Below are 26807 nucleotides of genomic sequence, written 5' to 3' on the forward strand. Positions count from 1 at the left end.
TACACACCAGGCTTTTCTGAAGCCCCAAAAGGACAAGAAATACAAGAAAAAAGTATAAGAAATAGAAGCTATAGACATGAGGTTGGAGACCCCCAAATTCTGAGAGATTTATTTCACTCCCCAGCATTTTAATACTGCCAAACATGGGGGTAAAGGTGATGTTCTATGACTAGAATGGTATAAAGGGATCTAAATGAGTGAGGTTTAGTGTCCTGTAGGCAATCAGGGTTTTCATGGAAGAGTCAGTTCACAGGCAAGGTGTCAAACATGTTAAACTGATTTCCTAGGAAAGGTTGATGGAATAGTACAAAAAGCACTGGATAACTGGCTGAGAAGCAGAAAGAATGACACAAATAGCACAAACAGCTCCTATGCCTTGATACCATTTACAGTATTACTATTAGGAAGTATTACAAACATCTAAAAATGTAGAAACAAAATCCTTGAAAGAATTATTATCCTTGTTCCAATTCTCTCAGTTCTTCTCACAGCTGTAAGGCAGCAGTAAGGCTGGCATGTGATGGCACCTGGCACACAGGGCTCTCCTGGCAGGGGAAGGGCACTGGTCGGGAGCGTGCTGGGGACTGGGGCTTGTTTTGGGGAGGGAACTGGGTGTGGACATGCCTGTAAGCTGTCACACTGCACAGAGACCCCTCTGCCCTTGCCTCACTCCCCCTCTGGGGTGCCAGCCAGCCCCCTCGAGCCTGTCAGGGCAGGGAGGCCACTCCACAGGCCTGGCAGTTAATGAACAACAGCCCTTGGGGAAAGTGAGGCAAGAGTGTTGGTACCTGATGCCCAAGGCGTGACATCTGACAGATCTGCTGTAAATTATCTTCACCCCTACCCTGTCAGTAACCACACATCCTGCAGTGTGGGTTGCCAGCGCAAAGGCCAGTGGTCTTTCACCAGGGGAAACTGTGACAAAATGTAACTTGCAGCAACAGCAAAATAATGGTCAGATGAGCCTCACCTTGCTGTGCCAACAAGCTCGTGCAGCTGGGGCTCATTTACAGCCTCGATCTCTTCCTCTTTTGTCCTCTTCAGTCCCTTTGGCTCCCAGAGCCAGGCAGTGTGAGATCTGGCACCGCCGAACCCCCTCACCAGGGATAACCCAGTCATCTCACCAAACACTTCATTTTCGTCTTAGAGAGCAAGAAAGGATAAAAAAGCTGCCCGGGGACTGACAAGAAAAGCCCCATGGACCGAGAGAAAACAGCGAAGAGAAAGTCGAGGCAGTAGCAAACAGGATGGGTGACAGACAGAGGAACATAGGAGACAGAAAAGGAGCTCCTCTTCTTTGGCGTGCCAGGCCTTTACCACACGCCAGCTCCCTGCCCAGGGCAAATGAGAACATTCCAACTCCATCGGTAAACAAGGAGAGAAAAAAGCAGGGAAAAAGGAAATGTCATCTTAACCATAACTGAGCAGAAATTTTTATTCCAAGTAGCTGCACTAAAAGCAATAACAACTTCTCAGCTCCCCATGTTCCAATCAAAACTGAATGGTGCTTTCTGCAATACACAGGGCAACTTCCTTTCCAGAAGTCATTACAGTTTTATAGAGCGGCACCTTTGCACTCTGCCACAAAGCAATCTGTTAACAAACATTAGGAACAGCAGGGATGGAGCAATGGGAGACTCTCACATCAAGTATTCATTGATTTCATTAGACAATTATACCGTACAGAGCAACCAAAAGGGTTCAGACTTAATCTTTCCCTGATGGCTTGTGGTACATGAGCAGGTCCCTGGGTGGTCCAGACGCTTTGGATTCTGTTGCTGGGTCTTCCATGGCCTCGTGTAACCTCTGAGACACCAACTCTCCTCCCCAGCCTCCACATGGGGCACACTACAAATTGCAGCTAATAGTGATCTACCTCACAGGGGAGAAATAAAACACCTCAATATTATCACATAAAAGAAACCACCACAGCTAAGTGAACTCTGTCACTATTATGTTTGCAGCCCCCCATAGTAATTTCATTGCTATTTTTGTTGTGGTTTTGCTGTTCTTTTTTACCCTGATGAAAACCAGCAGAAGACAAAATGACTTGTTAATATTTCAACGAACTTTACTTCCACGTGCCTCCTTTCTAATTTCTTTTGCAGGCAAAGCTGAATTCCAAAAAAAAAAGAAGTGTACACGTGTGTGGGGAAATTCAGGTCAGACAAAATGCGTTGCAACCAAACAAAATTAATTTGAGGTGGGTGGATGTGAAACATCTCCACAGGCTATGTGTAAACCGTCATGGGCAGCTGTGCCTGCCTGAGTCAAACCAGCCCAATGCATACAGGGGCACACTTGCATTTTGGTGTACACTGGCCATGCTGGACATAGGATGTGGACAGCAGCATGCAATCCAGAATTCCAACAGGATGGCATAACCGCGCTCAGAGACTGCCTCCTGTGATTACTGTATGCAAAATTTTGCAAAGTACAGGATGGAAGGAAATCAGATGATGGAAGTGTCAGACATGATTATAGGGAGGTAACGAGAAAGTTCAATGGAAAAGAAAGAAAAGGAGAGCAGAGTTTCTACAAATAGTCTTCTTCAGAGCATAACAAGGAAGAAGATCCCAGCCACATGCTACTTCCATAAAAGGCAGACAAAAACACTGGCACCAGTGTTGTATAGACACAGTCTGGGAAAGACCCAAACCAGCAGATATATAGATCCCAAATCCACACAGCAAGAGAACCGTTCACCTCTAAAAGCCACCAACACTTTAAATACATCCAAAATGCATAAAAACACCTGAGATAAGAGAGCTTTTCAGGAACTCTTCAAATTCTTTTGCTCCCAAGCCCTTCACTTTCTATATTTCTCTTCCCTGCAGAATGTGACTCTGCCAGCTATCTTCTTCTGTCTACTATGTGGCTTCTCTAGAAAAGGCAGGCTAGCACAAACAAAAGAGGGAACTGCTGCTGATGACTCTTACTTTGGGGGCAATGTGGTGAGGGGAACCACAGTTTCAAGTTTTTAAGTATGGACACACTTCCTTCTGTGAGCTATAAGACCAGGAGACGTTGACTGGCACTCAACATCCCTTCCTCTGGCACCATGAGCAGAAAGTTCCTCACGGGTTGATCCTTCCAGAATGGACTCATCCTCTTCTTCAGGATCTACCCAAACTCGTCTTGTCTCTCCTATTTGCAGGATAGTGCCACGGTTTCTTTGGCACACTGTGACCCCTTCGGCTGAATGCAGTTCACCAACCCAACCTGACATCATCACCAGCTGTGCCACAGGCAGGTGCGGCTTGGAAGACAGCCACAGCACACTGCCCTTGCAAAGGCTGGGATAAGCCATCTCCCTGTCTTCAATGAGGCACATTAAAGAGGCTTAAGTCCTCAGCTGCAGCCTGGAATCATGGCTGAGACTCTGTGATTCAAGTTACATCGATGTCAAATTAAAAAGCCTGTTCGTAGCCAGTCCTGTTCACATCCCACCTTCTCAACACGTCGTTCCACAACACACAAAAAAGCATAACTTGCTCATTCAGAGTCAAAAACATACGAGACTGAAGCAGCAAGCAAACAGCAGAAGCTGCAATCTGTTGGATTCACAGCAGACATGGATTTCCTACTATCTGCCGGGGCCTGATGTATGTACATTGTACAGTAGAAAACAGGGCAGTATACCAGTGTGGAGATGGACAGGAACTGAGAGATGACTCTCCTCAAACAATTACAATGGTGAGATTTTCCAACATTTTGCACCATGCTATTGAATCTCTGCCTCCCTTTCCAATCAGCAGAGCAAAACATCCCTAAAAATAAATAAAATTAGGAGCATAGGACCAGAGAGAAGAGAATGTAAAATGATGAGTTGTTCTTTCCAACTCTGTATTATGGCTATTGTCCTCAGGAAAGCACTTTCACCTGGCACCTATGAAGTAACAGCTCCTGGTGGGAGTAAAAATTTCATCTCTCTCCTTCTCAAACATTCACAAATAATGCTGCTTTACCCAACCAACTAGCAGCTAAGTGGTGTTCTGCACACTCAAAGACAGAAAAAGCTGGAAAGATTTTCCAAACGAAGTTCATTTAAGGCTACCACAGAGCATCATTTGTAAAACAAACTCTGAAAATCCTTGCCCATAGAAAAAGGGAGAGAAAAGGCTTCTTTAACCCCAGGTTGATTAGATGCTTATCTGTGTGCAGGTCTGAAGGTGATCATAAGTACCTGATCACCTCACTTTCGGTGTAGAAAAGCATAATCAACCGTTAAAACTAAATTTCACAGCTGGACACTTTTATTCAGTGTCTCATAAAGCTGCCTCAGAGAAAGTGCAAGGTGAACCTCATTTTCACTTTTCTGCACTGTGTTAAATGAATGAAATACAGAGGATGGCAACTGAGCTCTGCCTATTTGTAGATTACAAATTCAGATCTTGTCTGGAAAACTCTATGGTGACTGAGATACCTAATTAAATTGTGACATCAGAGGAGATGAGAGTTAAAATGGAGCAACTGTGAGGAACAGACATATTTTGACACTCTGTTTAATGCTCTTTATTTTTGTTAACCTGTAATTACTTCAATGACTACTGAACATAAAAAACTATGTCTTTGTTAGAGAAGATGCCCCCCCTAATTTTAATTAAGGTGTAGGATTTCACAATGCAGATATCTGAAGCCTATTAGAACTGCTCTGATACTATTAAGTGAGACCAGATTTCACTTCCATGGTATTTCCAACCCTCACTCCCCCTCAAACCAAACCCCAGCTCAGGGTAAAATGTTTTGGTTGGGCTATACTTATAAGAAAAAGGTGCACCTTGGTTCATTTGAAGGTTACCTCTAATGGAAAAGTTCCAGCTCTGTCTCCAGAGCAAGAACTCAACACTTTGTGTAATTCAACTTCATTAATGAGGGGAGTTTGCAGCAATTTGAACAAAATAGCTACATTACATACATTTCTGAGCCAGTGAAATGTGCACACAGCACTCAGGGGTGGCTGGCTGAACACGCAGTCTGCTTTGAAGGGTGGCTATGGAAAGACGGCACTGTGTGGTCCCACATTTATTGCCTCTCAACAGCTTCTGGATCGAGTTTACTCAGTTTCCAAGGAAAATTATGCTTAATTCTACATAACGTTTCTCCAAGTAATTTCAATCTAAAAGTTTAAAGTCAAGCCATCCTCCCTGTGACCCACATATCATCACTCTAAATGCATGCCAAAAGCAAGCAGGCAGCTCCAGGGTAAGAGCATGGTTGGAGGGCAACAGGCAAGTTCTCTACTAGTAAAAATCTGTGTAAATCCGTATAAATCAGTATAAATCAGTACTGCTTGCCTACTCTGAGTGGAGGCATTCCCACGCTGACCAGCTGTGGACACAGCTAAATGAAGACCCATTCTTCATGTGGGAAGTGAAGTAACTGCCCCACGGGTGACGGAGAACCAAAGGAGGACTGAAGTCCCTCTGTCCACCCCATGCTGCTTCAGACAGCAATAAAAAGGTAGTGTGGTTATTGCTAGGACAGGGCTGCAAACAGAGCCTGAGAGCAGAGAATGTCTTGAACAGTATTTCATTGTCCCACAGCCAATTTTCAGAGTAAAACCACAGACTAATGTGAAGATTTCACAATGCAGACATTTGACAAAGAAAGGATATTTCTTCTGGTGTAACGTTTGGGCCCCGACACCAATTCAGCATATTTCCCAATGACAAAAAATCTTGTAAACCACAAAACACAAGGATTACAGAAGTTAAAGATAGAAGAAGAAACCCACAAAGCAGAAATATTGAGGCCACCTGTGCACTAGTGAAATGCACGGTTGCCACAGTCAAACAGGATATATCCCTCGTTAACATTACATATAATAAATCACACACATATGTAGAATAGACACTTCATCTTGTTCTAGAGAAGGAGAACCAGAAAAATTAAAATAAGCTAAAACTTTTGTGGCCAACCTATGGTAAAAAGCTCTAGCTTGAATCCTAGCAGCTCTTAGCAGCCTAAGTCAACACAACACCAGATGGAAAACAGAGGTTCCCATGTAGATCCCTATCAAAGCCAGAACAGGATTCTGAGATGAATGATTCCAAGGAGAAGGGGAGAAAAAGAAAACATCAAAGGACAAGTTGCCAAGGTTATAACCTGAGACCTAACATCAGGCACAGAGGTTTATTTAAGCTTTCAGGTGCTCATTAGTGTCAAGCCCTCATGGCAGCCTCCATACTGTCTCTCTATACTGCAGCTGGCTGAACGTGGAGTTATATCCCATCCTAATGAGCCACAAGGAGGGTGATGTGCGTCACTGGCTTCTGTTTCAATCTTGGAAATCTCAGTGTAAAAGCCTTGCAACAGCTTCTGATTCTCCTGACATTTAATTAGCCGTTGTCATTTTGATGCCATAGCCTGTCTCATCAGGATGATAACTACAAAACAACATGTGGAGCATAAAAGTTCCATGAAAAGCTTCAGGTCTGGCAGCCAAGCTTACAAGTCCCCTGACAGTCACGGTTCCTGGGACTGGCTCCCATCAGCCCTTTGTTTTGGCACTGCTATCAGCAAGAGCTTCTCTGTTAAGGACAAAGAAACAAAAAACCACCAAAAAACTGCGAAGTTCAGCATAGCCTTGCAAAAAATGACATCCTTTAGCTTGAAAAATTTTATCTGTCCTGCAGAAAGAGAGCATACTTATTGCACAAACTCACAGCTATCCATCCTGAAGGACACGTTTATCCTACAGGATAGAGTCCATCATCCTCTGGCCTCAAAAGGTAGTCCTATTTATTTGTGTACAAAGTTTTTCTCTTTTTGTCATCTGGTACTTGGGAGGACAACCTCCAACAATACCTGCCAACTGCTTCCTGTCCACATCAGCTGCACAATTTGACAATGGTCATTGCTAAACAAAATGTGAGCCAACTACATTTTCACTCAGTGTAACCAGTGGTCTTTTTTCCAAAATCCTAGTCTCAAACACTAAAACACTTTTTGTTTCTTCAGAGAGTACCAGTCAGAGATGTGTAAAAACTCAAATGAACCAAGACATTTCATTCACAAAACAGAATCAACTGAAAATCTTTGTCATCAGAACCTAGGCACAACCTAATGTTTTGTAAAGACAGACATGGAACACCTGAGGCAGAGGGTGAGCAGAAAGAACTCAGCAAGCTTCAAAAGATCACTGAACCAGTGTGGTCCCCAGACATCAGCTCTTCTGGAGGATCCTTGCCTGAGCTCAAAGCTGCTTCCCAATTGGATGAGCCTATCTTTTAGAGCAAATTGCTCTGGGAACTCCCAGTTCCCACAGGGACAGGGAGATTTCTTTTAGGCAAATGTTATGGGCCAGTAATGGCAACACCACTATCAAGGATAAAGCAGTTCTTGCAAGACTTTTCCACTTGTCTTCTGTTCATCTTATTTCCATGGTATAACCATGATATTAAAGTTTCAGCCAGATCATGCCCACTGCAGACTTCTGGGCTGTAACTGGTCCCACCAGTTCCCTATCCTAAACAGCCTTTGAGGTGCTTCTTTGCTGTGTCTTAGAGAAGGCACTTGTCAATGCACATTATTGAGTAAATAATTTCTGCCTTCTTCACCAACATTTCTTTTTAAAAAGTCAAATTTCACCCTGAATTTACACCTGACCACTATCACACTTCATGCAGAACAGTGTTTAGTGAGCCAGGCACAACCCACTCAGTTCAGAAAGCTTTGGAGAAGTCACGTGCAGTGATCCTATTCCACATTTGGAGGCCTGCATTTACAGTGTTACTTGTTTCCTCACACATTAAACCACGGAAGATCTGCACCCATCATTTTAAGCAAGGTCTTGCCATGGAATCCCTTGATCTGGCTTGAATTATATTCAGGTCAAGACAAATGGATGAGTACAAGAATCCACATTTGGCTTATAGTATATGTTTTAATAATTGTCTTTTATTTTATACACACACACACAAACTCAAGGGAAAAGAAGGACGAAGGTCTAAGTGAATCTGTCTAAAAGTTAAAATACAGCAAAGTGAAGGAAATCCAGGAACTGCTCCAAACTACAACACCAAAAATAACCACCCACAAAAAACCCCTTAAGCCTTACAATACCTCCCTCACACAAATGCACACATTTGCATCTGTTACCTTATGAAAACTTTTCTTGCCTCAGCAACCCATAATATTAGCAGCACAGGAAAGCTTATTTGAAAAACACGTTAGCATGTCTCTAGGAAGACTTCTGGGGTACTAATGTGCTCAGTGATTATGCACTACCCAAAAAAAAGCTGATTTTCCACACTAGCAAAGTACCTGGGATGGAGTGAGCATAGGAGGGAAGCCAATGTGGCAGTCAAAGCAAAGCACTGGGGATCAAACAAGCCAGATTGCTTCCCATGACAGCTCATGACTTCCTGTCTGTGCCTGCTTCTGCCTTGGTGCCTTTACCTGTAACACCAGATAATACCACCTACTTAAAAAGGGGCACATAAAATTAATGAGAGCGTTTAACTGCTCCAAAACCCTCTAAAAAGTAAGATTAAGTCTTAAAAAAATTCTGAAACTATTATTATTATTATTATTATTACTATTATTATTGCCATTTCTTTGTTCTGCTAGAGCAGGTAAGAGTCCCAGAACCATGCAGCTGTAGGCACAGAACTGATGTGGAAAGTAAAGGTGGTCCCAGCCCTGGGTGTACTCAAATCTGATGAAAGTTACAGAAAGACAGACTAAAGAGAAACCCACAGAAACAAAAGGCTTTGTGCTTCTCAGAATTTTTCCTATGTGGATAGCTAAATTTTTTAAAACTGACTTTATCCTTAACGAATGTATCATATCCAAGTCTCATTATCAAACCTCTCCTATTTCAAACGTCAAAAATAGTAACTTTTAAAAAAGGTTGTGTATCCCTACTCCCAAACTATAAATCCATGCCATCAATTATTGCCATTTTAATTGCCTAGTTAGCAAATACCCTTCATCTGTGTACACTACTAAGCAATGAAGTAAACACGGCAGTAAGACATTAGTTTGATAATGCCTGCCAAGTTTGATAAAAAAAAATCTTGATTCTTTTATTAATATACTAACAAATATATAAGGCTGAATGACTTATTTTGCTCAGTCCATTTAAAATTAGCACCAGAGTGGAAGATGTGTGTCCTTAGCAGTACCTGCAGTGAGAACTTTACAGTTCACAGCAGATCCACCTCTTTTTCCTTGGTTTATTTTAAGAACTTATAAATGGAAGGGCACTTCCAACTGTGTTAGTCTATCAGAAGATAGCCTGGTTCAAACTTGTCTTCACTGCACTGATATCAGACAGTGATAATTCTTCTAACCTTATGGGGTGAGGAAAAATTTTTCATTAAGTCTTGGTGGCACCAGACAATTGTATAAATATAAGTAGTTTACTTGGTTGGGATTTAAATAATATTTTAGCTTAATCTCACTATAAACAAACAAACTTCTATTTACCTGAAAGTGACAAAGGTATTGTGGAATTCCAAGACCTGTGCTCCCTTTCCAACAGGGCATTTAAGCACAAACTTAAAATTGAGGAAACATTTTGCTAGCCTGAGACCACGGAACGTGCATCACGAAAGGGGTGGCACGCTGGGTCAGCACCCCTGCCACAGCCTTGGGAACCAGGCAGAGGAGTTCATAAGGCATTGGAAACCTGAAAGTTTCGTTAGTTTGCTCCCTTACTCCCTCCCCACTCACATCCTTCCAGATCAAGGATGTGTCTCCACAGCTCTACAGGCAGATGAAAGTGCACTCTTGCCACGCTGCAAGCTGACAAAAAGCTATGTAAAGTTATTTCACGTTCTTGTGACCCTCATGAATAAAGCCCCTGCTGAAAGGTACAGTGGATTAGCTTGGGCTCCATGCCTGATTTAGACAGTTTGCATGAGCTGAGAAACACAAACACTCCAAAGTATTTTTCACTAACAGAAGCACAGATATATATATATATATATATAACATATATCTATCTATCTATCTATCTATGTATGCAGAGTACGGGAGCCTCTGGTTATAATCAGTGCCTTATCTTGCTTCATAGTAAATCAAATGGATCATGAACCTCATGGAAATACTGCCAATGAAGGGTTTTGTTTTAGTTTACAAACTTCTGAAATACTTTGTTATGACTAACAGGCAGCCATCTCAAGCAGTCATCTGAAAAGCCAGAGGATTTCTTTAGCCTTTTATAATTTCTTTCATTGTGTAACCATTTAAAAATTTGATTCTCCTACACTAATGCTTCTGCAGATAAGGAGCAAGAATGAAACTTTTTTTGGTGCTACTGTGTCAAAAGCTTTTGGAATTTCCTACAGGGACATCACATCAAGATGAAGTCTCTTCGTGGACAGCCTTACTAACTTTGCAAAACAAAGTGTGACCTGCTTTAACACAATCTCTTAAGAGGACAGCAATAAAAACACCATACCTATTGACTGAGGCTGGAAGAGAAGTGCTGACAGAGGTGATGGAACTGTCCATAACACACCTCTGGCACTCAGCCGAGACTACTGCAAGGAATTAGCAAGGTCAAGGCTCAGCTCTGAGCATGACATTTGAACTAGAGAAAGAAAACAGAATCTCCTCTGTTGATTTTCAAGAGAATTGCGAACCCTTTCTACCCACCAATAACAGGCTTATTTTTCCAGGATGTGAGGTCAAGCACCAGCTCATGTCACTGCTCCACAAGCAGCTGTAGAAGAGCTACATCTGGAAGGAGCCCCAAAGCCAGGCTGCAGAGTAGGGCTGCAGCTCAGGGCTGCTCCTCGTGGACAGCTCAGTTCTGCTTCCTCCCAGTGGCACTCCCTTCTCCCCTCTGCTCATTGAAGAGCAGGAAAAGTGAGGAGCAGCAGTGTCCAGACAGCCCCGGGGTCAGTGCAGGGGAAGCAGCACAGCCATGGCATGTGGCAGGCTGGAGGAAGATGAAGAAATAAAGGAAAGAGAGGACAGTGAAACATGTGAAAGACATGTGATCACTGGCATGACACGGCTGCTGTGCCCACACCCTTCTGTGTGTGCACGATGTACAAGTGCACATTTAGGGCAGGGGCTGGGAGGCTGTAAGGACAATTTACTAACAGAAATCTCAGCCTTGCTTGTGATACAGGTACAACTTTCTATGCACTGTGGGTCAAACATTTACAAGAATGCCTCTTGCTTCTGGTAAAATCAACCACAGGAAGGGCAAGGAAGGATGTAGTGGTGGCAAAATGCAGAACCCAGCATTGCCCTGAAGAGTGCAACGACAAAAACTGAAAGTCGGAGCTCCCCAAAATAAACTGTCTGTGTTTGAGGGCTGGAACAGCAAAAAGGGGAACTCTCAGTCTTGATTCTGCTATTACAGAGGGACCAAAAAGCTGTAGCTAGAGCAAGTGGGCACCAGGAAGCGTAAGGAAAGTGACTGAAGAGTCACACTGGTTGTAGAAAAAAGTAAGTCAGGTGAACGGCCACAGCAAAGAAATACTACGTAAATCAGGTCAGCTAAGCCCAGCAGAAGGCCCAGACACCAAAAAGCCACTCTGACAGCAAAGCAGAGGGTGTTTGGAGACTGAAGCCAGCAAAGGAACCCAGCAACAATGGCCTTACTGAGGAGGGTCCATGCTCGTATCCTGCCCATCCCAGGGCGAGCAAAAGGGCACACATGGAAACAGTTTGGGGTCAAAGATCAGCAGGCCTGTGCCAAGAATTGTAGCTTTTCATTAGCAGAGGACACAGAAAGGCCCCAAATTGCCTGCCCTTGCATTGCTTTGTTTTGATATGGGGCCTGACATGGGTGCAAAGCTATTGTAAACACAAGTACTATGTTACAGAAATGCAAGAAGAAGAAAACAGTCTTTTTTTCTTTTTTCCTTTTTCTTTTTTTTTTTTTTTGTAAAAAGATGGATATTTTTACAGCATACAGAGCCAATCGTGACATTTAATTTTACAGAACAGGAAGGAGCTCAGTAAATTGCTGTAAAAATATCCACCCTTATGCAACCAAAACGCCAGCTATGATCAGGAATAGCTGTGGAGTGGCATCATGGACCTCCCCAGCACCATGGATATGAACCTAGGGACAGACCTTAACCTACACCTCAGCCAGCTAGTGTACCCCTGGCAGTGACCTCTTGTTTAAAATGACCCCAGCAGTCACTTCATGTACAGCTTTAGGCCTATATTCCACTCCCCCAAATCTTATTTTCCATGTCACAGACCCTGTTAAGTGATTTAACACGAACTGTAGGCAGAAGACAGAAAATACTGACATTTTGATTGGGCAGGCATTTAAATTTTCATTATAAGCATTCAGACAAGGAGTAAATAGTCCTACAAGGTAAGGGGCTGCAGATGCTTTCTGAAAATACTGTCATCTCTGATGGGCATCTTATGTACAGCCCCACACACAGCATGAGAGCACAACATGGTCAACCACACCACCACCAACATAATAACAATACTCACTTATTTAAATGTGCTGCAAGCACACCAGCATTACTCAGTAACTGTTTTTTTGCATTCCTTGCTTGAAAGAAACATTGCATAACACTACTGTAACTATAGATTGCTTTCTTCTCTTATTTTTTCCACCAAGTATTCAATTCCTAACAACACTTAATAAACATAATGAATGAGGAACACTCCCTCTCCCCCTCTGTTTATTTCTTCTTACTCAGGGAAAACCTATTTTTTTTTAAATTTGGCCCTTATAAGAAATACCAAATACAGTAATTTATGATATAACCAAGAAGTTCTTGGTCCTTACTTTTTCAACTACAAAAAACTTTACAATACTCTGAACATAATTGAAAGATAAACTATTTTTGACACCAGCTACTCTGAAGAATAAATAGGCCATTAAATAACAACCTTCAGTGTACATTCTACCTTTACCAGTAGAGAAGTAAAAGTGATCAGAAAAAGCTTGAGGGCACTACAGCATAATTCAAAAGGAGAAAGCAGTGAAAAGGCCCAATTATTCTTATTGGCAAAGTAATATCTAAAATAATAGCAATCTTCTGAAATCAAGTTCGCTTGGTATCACAACTGAAGGCACTATTTAAAATACACCAATAATGGTAACACAATTTATGATTTGATTGATATAAGTGATCTGTTAATGTCAAAAGAAGACAAAGCTAAGCGGACAGTCACTGTTTTACTCTACATTGTTATCTCACACAAATAACAACTTGTGTGAAATTTCTCCTCAATGGGAGGACCAACATATTCAGGATGTCCCCTTGAGCAGGGGATGCCTCTCAAGGTTGCTTCTCAAGACTGAGAGATTCTTTACCACAAGAGACTCTTGGTAAGTGGTTAATAGCATGCTAAACTCCGAAATCTTGATGGCTAAACAATAGAAAGGATTGATTGTGTGCAGATAATCCTTTAGACATAAACTGTTGGGCAAGGCTGGGACTAAGTCTGGATCCAGCTGCACCTAAACTCCCCTCTCAGAAGGAGTTTAGAATGCAAGGGGATCGTTCCTTAACATCATAATTCAACAGGAGGGTCTCCCTCACAGTGCTGGCTGAGCCTGTCCTGCATGCAGTAAACAATCGAGTGTGCCTTGCCATTGAATCTCATTAACCCACTGCCACATTGGCTATCAAGCTTCGCTTTTTATCAGTAAACACACTGTTACTTCTCTCTTACCACTGAAGTGCATCACCCCACCTGTGACAATGTGGAGTTTAACCACATAACACTTTTCTGGAAGTCGTCACAAAACAAATAAGACGTACCTGATGTGCCAAAATATAGATATTATGGCCAACATCTTTTGGGGAGATGCCATCATCTCCGTTCTCCTCCTCGTGGTCACATTCCAGACCTTGGTTGTAGGCATTCTTCATCACATCTACCTGCAACACAAACCCAGCCAGGAAGAGATGAAATAAATGTGATTCTTGGGGAAAAAACACATGATGTTTGAACACAGCCACTTTGTTCAGCTCCAGCCTGGATGGGTGCCCTGCAGTTCTGCAAGAAGAGTGAGCAGCCTGAGAAACACTTTCTGAACAAAGACAAGCTTGAAGGATTTATGAAGCTCCAAACCGCTACATTTTTCATCAGCAACCATGAGAAAGGAACAGGAATGCTGAGCCTTTGTGAGCAGGTATTTTCACAAAAGCTTCAAAAGGCTGGTCTAGATATGGCAGGGAGTGTTGTGCAGCACTTAGAGCGCAGCCACGATCCTCCTCTGGCCAGAACAGGCAGCAACACAATTTCACAGGAAAAAAACACACCTAAACCAAAAAGGAAAGGAAGATCTGGGCAGGGTGCTGGGGAAATTCCAAATATTCAAAAGCCTCTTACAGGACCAGCATAGGGTTCCCCACACAAAGGAAACCTGCAGTTGTACCCTAGGGAGGGCCTCATCCTGCTGAGATGTCACCTAGTGATGAGGCCCTGAAACCAGCAGGCACTGGGCTCTGCCTAAGGGCAGGGATGATGCCTCCAGATACTTCCCCAGAATCCCTCAAGAATTCCCAGATCTCTCAGTCTCTGTTGTTACATGGTCAAGTCATATTGGAAACAATTTCTCCAGATTTCCAACCCATTTAAAGTTCCTGGAGACCTCCACAAACATCAGGGTTGTTCCAAAACACAGCAACAACTGTTTGGAACTCTCTTTGTTCATGAAACATAAATATATAACGTACATGTATATTAAATATATTCTATGTCTACACACACATTTCTGTTAGCACTGCTTCATAAACTGTACAAGCTTAATTTGCCAGCCCCTGAAAAACTGTACTTGAAGACAGTCTACCAGAATATGATAATTTAGTTAGGAAACAATTACAGAAAAGTGCTTGGAATGGATAAAAATAATGAAGTCGTAAAGACTGAAATCATGCATGCTTGATCCTTTTAAAGTACTTTTTGTGAATTAGTACTATCCTGATACATTGTGCCACCATACGCTGCCAACACTTCTCAGCTTAGATACAGATCATTTTAAAAATGTTTTAATGACAGATTTTTTTTCAGCCAAAAGATTTATGAATATTCACAAGTTTTCTCACCAGTTCTCTTGGTCTCATGTTGAAAAGGATTCTTTCCGCATTCTCACTGTCTTGCCTGCTTTCCATAATAGCCAGCAGAAGCTTGGAGGCATTGTTCTAGAGATACAAAACCAAATTAATGCAAATTTTAAATCTCTTTCATGGATTAATGACCCTTGCATTTGTTTTAATTGAGATTACGAGGACCACTTTTTAGTGGATAAGATTTTCAACCACTTGCATCTTTTATTTTACTGACATATTTAATTGGGGTTTTTTTAGTGTCAGCATACTGTAGCACTAACTCTGCACGCAATATTGGAAGGAAAATTTTAAACACTGAAAAATATTTGACTTAAATACAGAGTGTTGCTGCAGACTGTGCACAAGAAATTAAATTCCATTTCCTTTCCTTATTGCCTACCTAGCAATTTTTGCCTTGGCTTTCTGTTAAAACGAGACTCAACAGAGGCAATTACAAAACATATTACACAAAAGGTTTTATCATTCAGGCAGGTTTCCTTCCCCTTTGGTTTTTATGAAGTCCAGCTGGTTATTATTTGAAAGGCTGTAAAATAAACTGTTTTCATACGCTTCTGAGATTTTGTTTCACTACTAAATATTCCTGGGGGAATATATAAAGACAACCTTTGCTTTGTCAACTGGCTGCTTTTCACCAAATCTCTCCTGAGGATTACACAGCATGAGCTTTAGCAGCAGTAGCCCAGTGGTGCCTCAGACTTCAGAGACCCGTCTGTCTTCCAATTAAATCAGCTGTGGTGAAGTGGAGAGGAAGAATGGTTCTGGAGGTCTGGCTGCTTTCTGGCAGAGCAGGGTTGCCTTGGCTGACCTGTCACAGCATCCCCTCATCATCCCCTGTTACAGACCGAGCTGTTGGAACACCTGGAAGCAGGGGGCAGCCCCAAGGGAAGAGGTAGGGACCAGGAAAACTCCCAACCCACCCTACAACCTCATTCTCAGCTGCTTATTGCCATTATCAACAATTGCAGCTGAAATTTCTCCAGTGAGGGTGTGCCTCAGACAATTGGCATGGGCAGTTTCAGAGGAAAAGGGTTCAGCTCCTTTTGGGACCATGGCAAAAAGAAAGACGTTATTCCCTACATGTTTAAGCAACTTGTGTTTTAAGCAGACTTTGCATCCCCAAGTTTTGATGATAGAGCTGAAAATAAGGAGCACTAGAGGCCAATAGAACAATCACACGAGTCGAAGTCTCCCAGCCAAACTCGTCCAACTCGGAAGCATTTTGAAAATTGCAGTTTGAGTACCACAGAGCAGAAACACACTAATTCCACAGCTAAAAGCCCACAGGGGTTATTCTTGGTGAGCACAGAATCACAAAGCCATGCAGGTTGGATCATAAAACCACACACTAAAGGCTGCCCTCTGGACTAAGGTTCCAGCAGTCCAGCCCCTGCTCAAAGCAGCTTGCTCTGGGCTGTGTTAAGCTGAGGATTAAACACCTCTGACTGGCGGACTGAAGGATGAGACTGAAGGTAAATGGAAGGAGAGTAGATTAGAATGAAGACTTGTACATAACTGGGGAATTAGAAACTTCTGGGAGAAGAGGCTGGGAGCTGAGAGAGAAGCCAGGACAGAGGAGCCTGGGCTTGCCGACACAGGAATGAGGTAAGGACAAAGAACAACAGATGAGAAGACCTAATTGGGACTGGCTCAAGGAGAACAGCACTCCATATGAGTTTTGCCATGTCCCTTTCCTTTTGCTTCCAAATCAAATCAGGACCATCCATGGGAAAGGTCAAGTCAGACTCTTTACCTTGCAACCAACACTGCTGAAGTTTAACGTGCACAGTGAACGAGAACACGTGGAGGGAGAGGACAGCATTTTGATGAGGATTCCTAACAGGATGCTGTTCTGAAAAGCAGGATGCTTCCTCTTCTGCAGTTTTCCCTTACAGTAGTGATCAAGTCAGTTGTGGTAGCACTGGTAGGATCTCAAACTGAGGAGGAGGGAAGGGGCCATGACAGGCTCCCAGGTAGCTTGGTAAGGAAAAGGAGGAAACAGGAGGAAGGCATCAGTCCACTCACTCAGGGGTGAGGAGGACTTTGAATCTATTTCCCAGTGCAGACAACCCTGGGGATGGACAGAAATCTGCTGCAGCTCCCAGGAAGCTGGGAAAGGTAGAGGGTAGGTAGAACTTTGTGTCATCAACAGCCAGCTTCTTGCTCCTGACTCAGCAGAAGTGCCATGCCATGGACTAGAATTACAGCAGGCATTTGAGATGGTTATTTGACTACTTATTCCTCACTTTCTGAACATTTGGATCTGATTTCTAATCCCAGACATCAGTGAGGAAAAGAAGTCCATCACTTGGAAAACACAGCACAAAGTTCGTAACACATTAGTACTGAGAAAAATCAGTTTCCAGGTGCTAAAAAACAGGACAGCCCAAAGCACTTCTACTCTTCACTCCACCTTTACCTGGTCTCCCATCTCATCTCCTGAGAAAAATTTTGGACAAATAAATTAATGAGTGAAGCAACTAGATACAGCTATGAGGAAAAAAAAGAAGACACCTGTATTAGACTCTCTGTACCCTTAGACTGACAATGTCTCTTCATCCTGTCACAGATGTGGCAGATATTGAGGTCTTACTGTGTGCCAGGGCTTACACACCAGTCAGTAAGGAAGGCCAGGGGGTCACACTCAAAATTAAAAAGAGGCAGAATAGAGCATTGGCCATCTGTGCACTCAGTGAGCACTGTCTGCTCTGCTCACTACATGATTCGGGAGTCCACTGGAAAATATAATCCATGAAGATGTAATTAAATACCACATCAAAAACTATGTGCAAAACAAGCTAAACTAAGATGGCATGGGAAAATATAACTCTGCATTGCCTTTCTTCTGGTTGGGAGGTGTAAGTTCAACATACAATGTCCCCTGAAAACAGTGTCTGAGCTTGTTTGTAAGTGTAAATGTATGGGCCTATATACTTTGAATTCTGTATTTTCAACACAAAGTTTATGTATTTGCGACTTCAAAGTTGCCTATGAACACTGCAAATGTGTGTGTCAATGTTAAACATTACTTGGTAAACTCATTGCTTTAATATTTCAATGTGCTGCCACTCAAAATCAAAAAGGGCAGCTTCTTAATTTGGATCCAGTTCTTGAGATCACATCTTGCCCAGCAACGTGTCCAGCTCCAGTACAAGAATGATATGGACATAATGGAACGAGAGTCTAGCAAAAAGCCATAAAAATGATGAAGGGAATGGAGCAATTTTCATATAAGGAGCCACTGAAAGTTGTGAGTTCAGCCTGGAGTACAGATGGCTCAGATGGATCTTATCAATGTGTATAAATACCTGGTGGGAGGAAATCTAAAAGAGGGTGCCAGACCCCTCTCAGCAGTGTCCGGTGAGAGGGCAAGAGACAAAATAAAACACCCATGAAATTCTATCTAAACACAAGAAAACACTTTTATACTGTGACAGGGATCAAACAGTGGGATAGGGTGCCCAAAATGTTGTGGAGTCTCCAGCTGCGGAGATATTCAGCTGGACATGGTCCTGGGAAACCTGCTCTAACTGACCCTGCTTGAGCAGGGGGCTTGGACAAGATGACCTCAAGACATCCCTATTAAAACAAATGACTCTGTGATTCTGTAAAATCTGAACCATTTCCACAGTTTGAACCTCTGCTATCATCCACCACGATGTCTGCTAATTGAGTGAGTCTGAGCACAGATGGCCTCCTGTGAACAGGGTCTCACTGGTCCTTGCAGAGCTGTCTCTGAACTCCATTTTTGGCTACTACACAGGAAGGTTGTTCTACAACCATTTGCTAGCCTCACAACAATGGCAAATCAAAATGGCACTGGAGTGAACGCAGCTACATCTTTACAGAGACTGAAATTTGGACTTCAAAAGAACTGTCTGCATGTTCAAAGTTAAATGTCTGCCTAAGTGTTTTGCTAGAGGGGGGCCTGAATTATATTGCCATTCAAAAATGTAATTACAGTTATTAAAATCATATGTAAGGCACTGTTGATTCAATGTTTCATTGTACATGATATATAGCTATATTAATTATTTTATTAGACATGTATAATGTTGCCAATATGATGCAATGCAGCTACCACAAAGTATTTGCTGGTTTGGGGAGGAAACAGACCATCTGCAATGGAAATACTTAATTTGGGAGGCAAGAAAAGGCAATAACCCAGGGCTCCTCCTGGACAGATTCTACCCTGCTTGGCAGACAGTACAGCTGCAGAGCTCCCCTCCACATGCACTGGCACACAGGCAGGAGAAACTTATCTAAGAGCCTGTCCAACTCTCCCCAGAATATAGAACAAAATTACTTTACGAGCCCTCCTGCTCTAGGCTATGCCCTCACACTCTACACTTTGTATTTCCCCTTAGAGGACACTGAGAAGGGAAATAAAGTACAATTTACTTGAACCTTGTTTTCAACTTTATTTGACATTGCAGGTCACCTGATGCATTATTCTTTTTCACAGTATTTCCTTCTCAAATAATTTTGAAGAATTCAAAGTATTTAGAGAGAATGTCTGACTTGTTGCATGCCTGTACAGTATAGCTATTTATCAGTCTTGAGAGATTTTTAATCCACATTACAGACTTTTCATGCTAGCTGTGTCATGCCTGATTGATAGGATTTTTTTAAAGAAAAAGCTGAGGACATAGTCCCAAACACAGGAGTGGGTCAAAAAGCCTATGGCAGAGGGCCTGATAAGGATTCTGAAGCTGAGATGAACTCATTTGCAAGCTTTTTTTCCCAAAGGCTTCTGAGCATATTGCACAATGGTAAGATTAAGTAAATGTCAGGCTGCCTAGAGCTCTCACATAGGTATGTCTTCTGTTATTACCCAAATGCAAATAAACAAATTTACATATACTGTACCTTGAGCTGAAGCACCAAGTCCATGCAGTATTTGCCAAGAGGGTTTATGTCATTCAAGATGAGAGCAATTATAATATCAATCCCATTAGACTCATGGGTGGCTATGCATGTCTGCAAAATAAGAGAAAGGAATGGGGCAAGGGCAGGAGGGAGGGAGGGGAGGAGCAGGGAAAAGAGGGAGACAATACAGCCAGAGGGAGGGAGAGAATATGCACATCAGGAAATTTCCAAAAGAAGGACCCAGAACGTAAACCACCTTGCAACAGCAATGAACCTTTCAGCCAAAGCAGAACAGCCTGAAAACATGCCACAAGAAGTGCTGGGGGAGACTTGTGTGTACAGAACTAACCCAAACACTGCCAGCAGTGAAACACCCAACTGGAAAAAAGGTGGTGCAAGCTAAAATCTGCTCCCAGTGAATCCTGCAGGGCTTGGCACCAAGTGGTACAAGTTACAGACAGCAGCCCTCAGGAGCACTGCCAGATTCAGCTGAGCACATGCCAGCCTCAGACATAAAAGGCAAGCTTGACTGCAGGCACAACCAAATTTGCACGCTCAGATTCTTCATTTGCCCTCAGCAGCCAGCATTAATATTGCTGTTATAGCATGAAGTGCTCATGAAAATCAAGGTTCTCTACATGCATCTGGACATGTCTTGCACAGAAGGGTATTTCTGGATATGGAATTCAAAGCTCCATTTGTGACCAATGGTACTTCCCAAATGCCTTTACAGCTGGAGTTCTGGATGTTCTAGGCCTTGCATGTAAGAGTCAGTTATACAAGAGCCTGTGGCACTTTACTCTGGCAGGTTTATAGGTCACTAGGAAAGGAAAAGTCTTCCAGAAAGACAGAGAGGGGGGGAAAAATAAAAATGAGAGCATGGAGCATTTGCCCCTGAAATATATTGAATTAGACTTGGAGTTGGTGTAAACAAGGGTAGCTCAAATCCTGAGTGACTTCCCAGCAGATAGGTCTAAGTAATAAAGTGTAATTCATCATTCCCTTCCATATCAGTGTTCTTCCAGTGCTTCTCATGTAAATTTGTTGGAGAACACATTAACTTGTAACATTTTTTTTTCATCTCCAGTCTTGCAGCTATACCTTTTATACAGTTGTTTTTCCCATTCATAAGTGGATTGAATTTGACTGTTCAAAATTTAGTTCACTAAAGGATTTTTGTTTGTTTTAAAAATATTAAGTAAATGCAGCTGATTACCAGCAATGGCAGTAATAGCACTTTACATTTCATTGGTGCTCGTTAATGAAGAAGCATTAATATTGCATGTATTTCTTCAGCTATTTCTCGCATAAACAACAGATTGCTTCTGTAATTTTGCTCACCACAATTTTCCCACTGCTAATCCATAGCAAAAATTCTGCAGTTTCATCCACTATGACAACTTCACCGCAGTTCTCTTCAGATCAAATATGGCAGCAAGTAACTACATCCTTTACCTTGCTACACTTCTTCAGCACGGCACTAAAGAGACTTTTACCAAAAGTCACAGCTGTGTGACTTCAAAAGACTGCAGTGAGCAAAGTACAGGAGACCAGAAGCATGGTCTTTAGTCTCATCCATTTCACTACTGATACCATAATTAAAGATGATGCTAAGTGGTATGGCAGCATAGCAAGTTAAACTTTGTGGCAGTTATGTGAAATACGGAAAGTAAATGTTAGCAATGTGTATAAACACCAGAAAGGGCGAACTGTGTGAAAATGAAGAACACAAGTCTGTGTTTGCAATGCATTTCCAAAACCGTGACTCCAAATCCAGTCTCAAAAAGTGAGGTTTAAGCCATGGACACAGCAACGTAAAATATGAAACTCTCTCCAAAAAGACTGTAAACCCTCAAAGGAAGAAGAGGTAGTACAGGAAGAGCCTGGTTTGAGTTCTGACTTAAAAGGGTCGCTCAGGCCTTAGGAAAGCTTGAAGCGTGTTAAGTCTAGTCATAGCAGCTACAAGTGAATTTATGTTATCAGGAATACTGAAAGGTTTGTGATAAGCACCCAGACACCAACATTCAGATATAGCCTTCTGCATCCAGAAGTTCTTGAGCCCTACCTGGTTTTCATGGCATGGGCCCTGGCAATATTCCGTCAAGCTTTCCAGCGTCTGGTTGACGAGAGCCACATTCCTCTCATTGATGTAAAGCCCCAGTAAGCCCAGCCCACCTGTGGTGCTCCCACAGATGCAGTCCAAAAACTGAAGGGTCTCACAAACGAGGTTGTAATTTGTTTTATTGTTTTGGTGCCTTAAAAAATTCTGGTGGATGAAGGAAAGGAACACGAAAAAAAAGAAAAAAAAGAAAAGGAAGAGAGTCAAGGCAAACAAAGTCCTTTTTCATGAAAACATTGACAGATACAATTTATGACCATATGACCAGTGTGTCTCAGGTACTGAAGTACGCTGCACTACTATAGAAAATATATCAGGCCTTTATGCAGCAGCTGAGAACTCTTGTCTGATTAAATCATAGAGCAAGGAGGGCTTAGGAAAGTCAACTTGGCAAACATCTGCACTGGCCTTAAATGTCTTTTATATGTCCTGCATACCTGCTCCCATCCACCCATTACAGCCCTTCTCTTGGAAGCTGTTGCCCCACAGCTGAGTGGGTCTGGTGGTCTGGTGGCACATTATGGCTGGTCCTTGGCAGAACAGGAGCTCAGCTCAAACCACCCCAACCACCGCTGGAAGGGAGGCTCCTGGCCACGGCACTGAGGCTTGTTTGCAGAAAATATATTTTGCAGAGGTTGCTATGGGGACAGTAATTCCTACCAAAAGAGCTGATAGCAGGGACACATGTAGCACCTTAAAGCGTTCAACTGTAATACTTTGGGGAAAGGGCAGTACCCAGAAACTTCCTGGGCTCTTCAAATCTGTGGTAAGTGTTCCACCAGTTGTGCACAGGAACATTACTAACAGGGACATTTAGACCCTTCTCAGTTCCATGTGGCTGTGCTGAGATCCCCAAGCAATTCTGAGGATATAAACACGTGCCCCTCCGTCACAGCACCCAAATGGTTCTTTAAAAGGGTTTTTTTTTCCCTTGGACCAAAAAACCCAACATTTCAGACACTCCTATTCTGTAACAGGAACCAGGCACAGGCATGTTTTTCTCCCCTTATGAAGGTGCAGCCCCTCTAATTACACCCCTATAAAAGCTCAGCTCAAAACACTTTACCTGGAGCTCTCGGTTGTGGTTCTCACAGAGCAGCTGAAGAAATCTCAATATTGGTTGCATGATTGCAATGGCAGGGCTCATGACTGCTTCTTCTGCAGACTTCTCTTCTGCATTTGCAGCATCTGTTCCCGAGCCCATCAGATCTATTTCTGGGTCCATTTCTCTTCTGTACACAGAGTAAGCCTTGGAGGTTGCAGAAGATGCTTCTGTTAATTGTCCTTTCATTCCCTCTTTCAGATGCAGGGTTGAATCCTTAACTGCAAAGAAGATAATTTTCCTTCATTTTTGAAAGTCTTTCTCCCCATTTGATTAAACAATAAGAAAACAATAATAATGAATGCAACTTTTTCTTTGTTGGTGCCTAACTTTTCAAAGACCTCTAGGCAACTCACAAAGAATATCAAAGCAACATTCATGCAGGGATAACACGTTCCAAATAAACCACAAACCAGAGTGAAACAGAACATTAACACAAAAAGCCCTACTATTTCTCTCCCATATACAATAAATGATGAGAACAATGGGAAGACCACAGGGTGGGAAATCAGTTCCTGCGCTTGCTCTTGTGAAATATCCCCACTAGCAGCAGCCTCTGCTTCTGCTCCTCTAAAAATATGGTCCTATATTTTTCATTGATGCAAACTGGCAGAGCTTCACTGATTTCATTAAAGCTAATTCCTTGTAGCTGACCTGAGATGGACTACAATTAACAGAAAATCAGGCAAAGGATGCAAACTGGCAATGATTAGTATTAAAGTTTATTGATCAGCTTAACAGAGCATCAGTGGTGCAGTACATGCAGTGTCAATGCAATGCCCTGCTCCCCTCTTTCACAGGGGTGCCTCCTTACCTCTCTTTTTGGGAACAGATATGGTGAGGTCACTGTCATCCTCTTTCTTTTTGCTCCCCAAATCGATAGTGTTCACTGTCACTGTGGATCGGATCTCCTGCTGAGCAGCTTTCATGTGATCATACAGCACTTTAAAGAACCTTTCTGACTTTTTCTGCTCCTTTAGTTGCTGGTAAGTTGAATACTGCAAAAAAAACAAAAAACTCTTTAGATATCAATCTTCTAAGGAAGAAGAAATACAAAAATACACTATTTCTTTTGTGAAACAAATAATGAATAATTACTTCACTTGCACAGAACAAATGCTGGCCACTGCCTGACCAGTTCTTTCACAAAGTGATATACAAGGCTGGTAACAAAGATTGATGACAATATTTTAAAATTTGGGCAAAATGGTGAACAGTGCTATTTGCAGTCTTTTAAATGTCACAATATTGTACTTGAAGTTAAATTACTTTGTGACACTCTCCATTTCTCCAGGCTTCATAATCCATCTACAAATAACAGTGAAAAGTAACTTATTATGTAACAACAAGAGGAAGCATGGAACATCTAATACGTAATATTATAGCTTGGATTATATTCCTTTTTTTTGTGCTACAGACAGAGTTTAATATTAAATAATATTTTAGGTTATTAATTCCAGTCCCTTAGTATAATTGTCAAGGAGGCTGAGTACCATTTGCAACAGTTTACAAAAAATCCCAATTCTCCCAGCCTTCCCTCATCATATCAATTCTCTCTCTTCCCTCAATCATCTTGCATGATTGAATGTTTGGCTAAACCTGGGTGAGAGGGATATAATTCACAAAAAAACCTAGAATCCATAGCTTAAAGCAGATATTTTCTGTGGACTGGGATACTGGTTTTCCTAAATGACCTTTTTTTTTTCTCTTTGGAGATTTTGATGAATGTCTCTAAAGGTTTCCAGAAAATAATTTGTCATTATAAAGTTAGAAGTATTATAATTTTTAATTTTAACAAGAGTGACATCAAATAACTGGGGATAATGCTCACATGGCAATGACCAGATTAAAAGCAGCACAGTGCTAAACAGAAAGGGACAGCTCAAAAACATTTTCTTCTGCTGAAGATCCTCCACTATGAGATACTGCATAGCAGTAGGGCATATTTACATTTGTATTACAGTGGTACATATTCTAGTGACAAATTTTTCACAGGACTCACAGCAAAAAGGTTCTCTTTATTTGTCTCCAGACCACATGCATCTGAGAATCAATATGTGAATAAGCACATTAAATAAGTACCTGTGTTTGCGTATTTCCACCTTCAAGCAGTGCAATACCAAGCAGAATGCCTTCTGAGAAAATCCTGTCATTTCTGGTGTTCACTATCACATCTATGACCAGTTCTGAGGCACCTTCTTTGTCCAGGAGGCACTGGATATCAAACATGGTCACCCCAGACTTATCCGCATCTTGTCCTGAAAATCCACCTGCAAATGAGACAAATACACAAATACCATTCAAGTCTGCTTCACACACATATATGAAAACAAACCTATCAGTAGTGATAAAGCACACAATAGCATCATAATAAATTTAATTTTGAAATTCTGTCAGGCAAAATTCCCTTTGATAAAAACAAGAGTTTTGTATGAAACTGCAATGTTGGGTTCAAAGAATAAGAAATAAAACAAATCCCCAAGCCATTGTTCTGTCATGATATTCAGACAATAAATAAGTTGGAAATGACACTGATTTGTTCACTGAACCCTTTCTTAATTCCACTGCTGCATACACTAAACTGTGAGTAGAGTCAGTGCTCTGAAACCACTTTTAAATCTGCTCTTCTATACAAAAAATTGTGTCCTGGTAAATCCACCCTGCCCTTCCAGCCAAATGCTTTTGCCAGCTCCTAGGTCATCATCATCGTCATCATCATCATTACATTCTTTAACAACACAGACTTGAGTTAATCCCAATTAAAGGTGTGGGTTGAAGAAATTTTGCTAAATTGTATTAGCTCATTAAATCAACCACCTTTTATTATCACAGATGATCATCTTTCCTGCTATACTTACTTCTCTAAAGATGTAACTGCGCCTACTTCATTAGTAAAAATACAGTACTGCTTTAATCAGCCAGTACTACTTTGATTAAACTGATTAAAATGCTTCAGACTTTGTGATGAAGCCATACACACACAACTTTTAGAGACAACTAAAAAACAGTAAAACTTCAGTCTCTTGTTTATTAGGGAGAGAAATTTGGCGTATAGGATATTAAGACTGTAAAGATTTCCAGTGTCTACATCGACATAGCTAAGGAGGAACAGCTGGGTAACATCTGAAAAAGCTGACAAATCTGGGCATGCCTTCAGTGTGCACTGAAAATGCAAAATGCAGTATGCAGTTTTGACCTGGCTCTATACAGCTCCTGCCTCATTTCCTATGACATCCCTTATTATGGGTTTTCCTAGAAACCACCCTGAAGTAACTTCCTGTGGCTTCTACAGCAGAATGATACAAAGAATTATAATGGACCTACAGAGATCATCTGCTGAAACTTCCTGCCCACAGGAAGATAGGACAGGTTCATCAGAGTCTTGTCCAGCAAAGTTGTAACAAGAACTGACACATCCTACAACCTCTCAGGAAAATCTGTTCTGTTGTCTAACCAGTAGTTTTGTGACAAGTTTTCCTTAGATCTTTTCTTTTCCATGTATCAACAAAGGATCTGGAACATCAAAAAATTTTTTAGTCTCCAGAAACAACATCATCTCTCTTCAAAAGTTTAGTGCTTTGCTGATTTTCTGGATGAGGATTTCCTGGTACCTACTTTGGTACATCCAAACGCACAATCTGAGACAAGTGTGTGCAACTTAAAAATAGGAAGAGTCTGACACTACCTCTCTTCTAAG

At 41.9% G+C, this 26807-nt stretch overlaps 1 protein-coding gene across 5 annotated transcripts in view; it reads right to left on the reverse strand.

Annotated features, from left to right (window-relative positions):
- The window catches only part of ITPR2 (inositol 1,4,5-trisphosphate receptor type 2), a 222855-nt gene that overhangs the window by 52083 nt on the left and 143965 nt on the right, over positions 1–26807 (reverse strand). For all 5 annotated transcript variants that reach the window (XM_017745784.1, XM_017745783.1, XM_017745782.1 and 2 more), the window contains 7 exons: positions 25193–25380; positions 23925–24108; positions 23075–23331; positions 21955–22155; positions 19890–20000; positions 15000–15095; positions 13710–13829 (listed from right to left, as the gene is read on the reverse strand). In XM_017745784.1, the coding sequence (XP_017601273.1) occupies positions 13710–13829; positions 15000–15095; positions 19890–20000; positions 21955–22155; positions 23075–23331; positions 23925–24108; positions 25193–25380 (1157 nt within the window). The remainder of the gene's footprint in view (positions 1–13709; positions 13830–14999; positions 15096–19889; positions 20001–21954; positions 22156–23074; positions 23332–23924; positions 24109–25192; positions 25381–26807) is intronic.

Source organism: Corvus brachyrhynchos, unplaced genomic scaffold (assembly GCF_000691975.1).
Source record: "Corvus brachyrhynchos isolate BGI_N302 unplaced genomic scaffold, ASM69197v1 scaffold209, whole genome shotgun sequence".
Lineage (NCBI taxonomy): Eukaryota > Metazoa > Chordata > Aves > Passeriformes > Corvidae > Corvus > Corvus brachyrhynchos.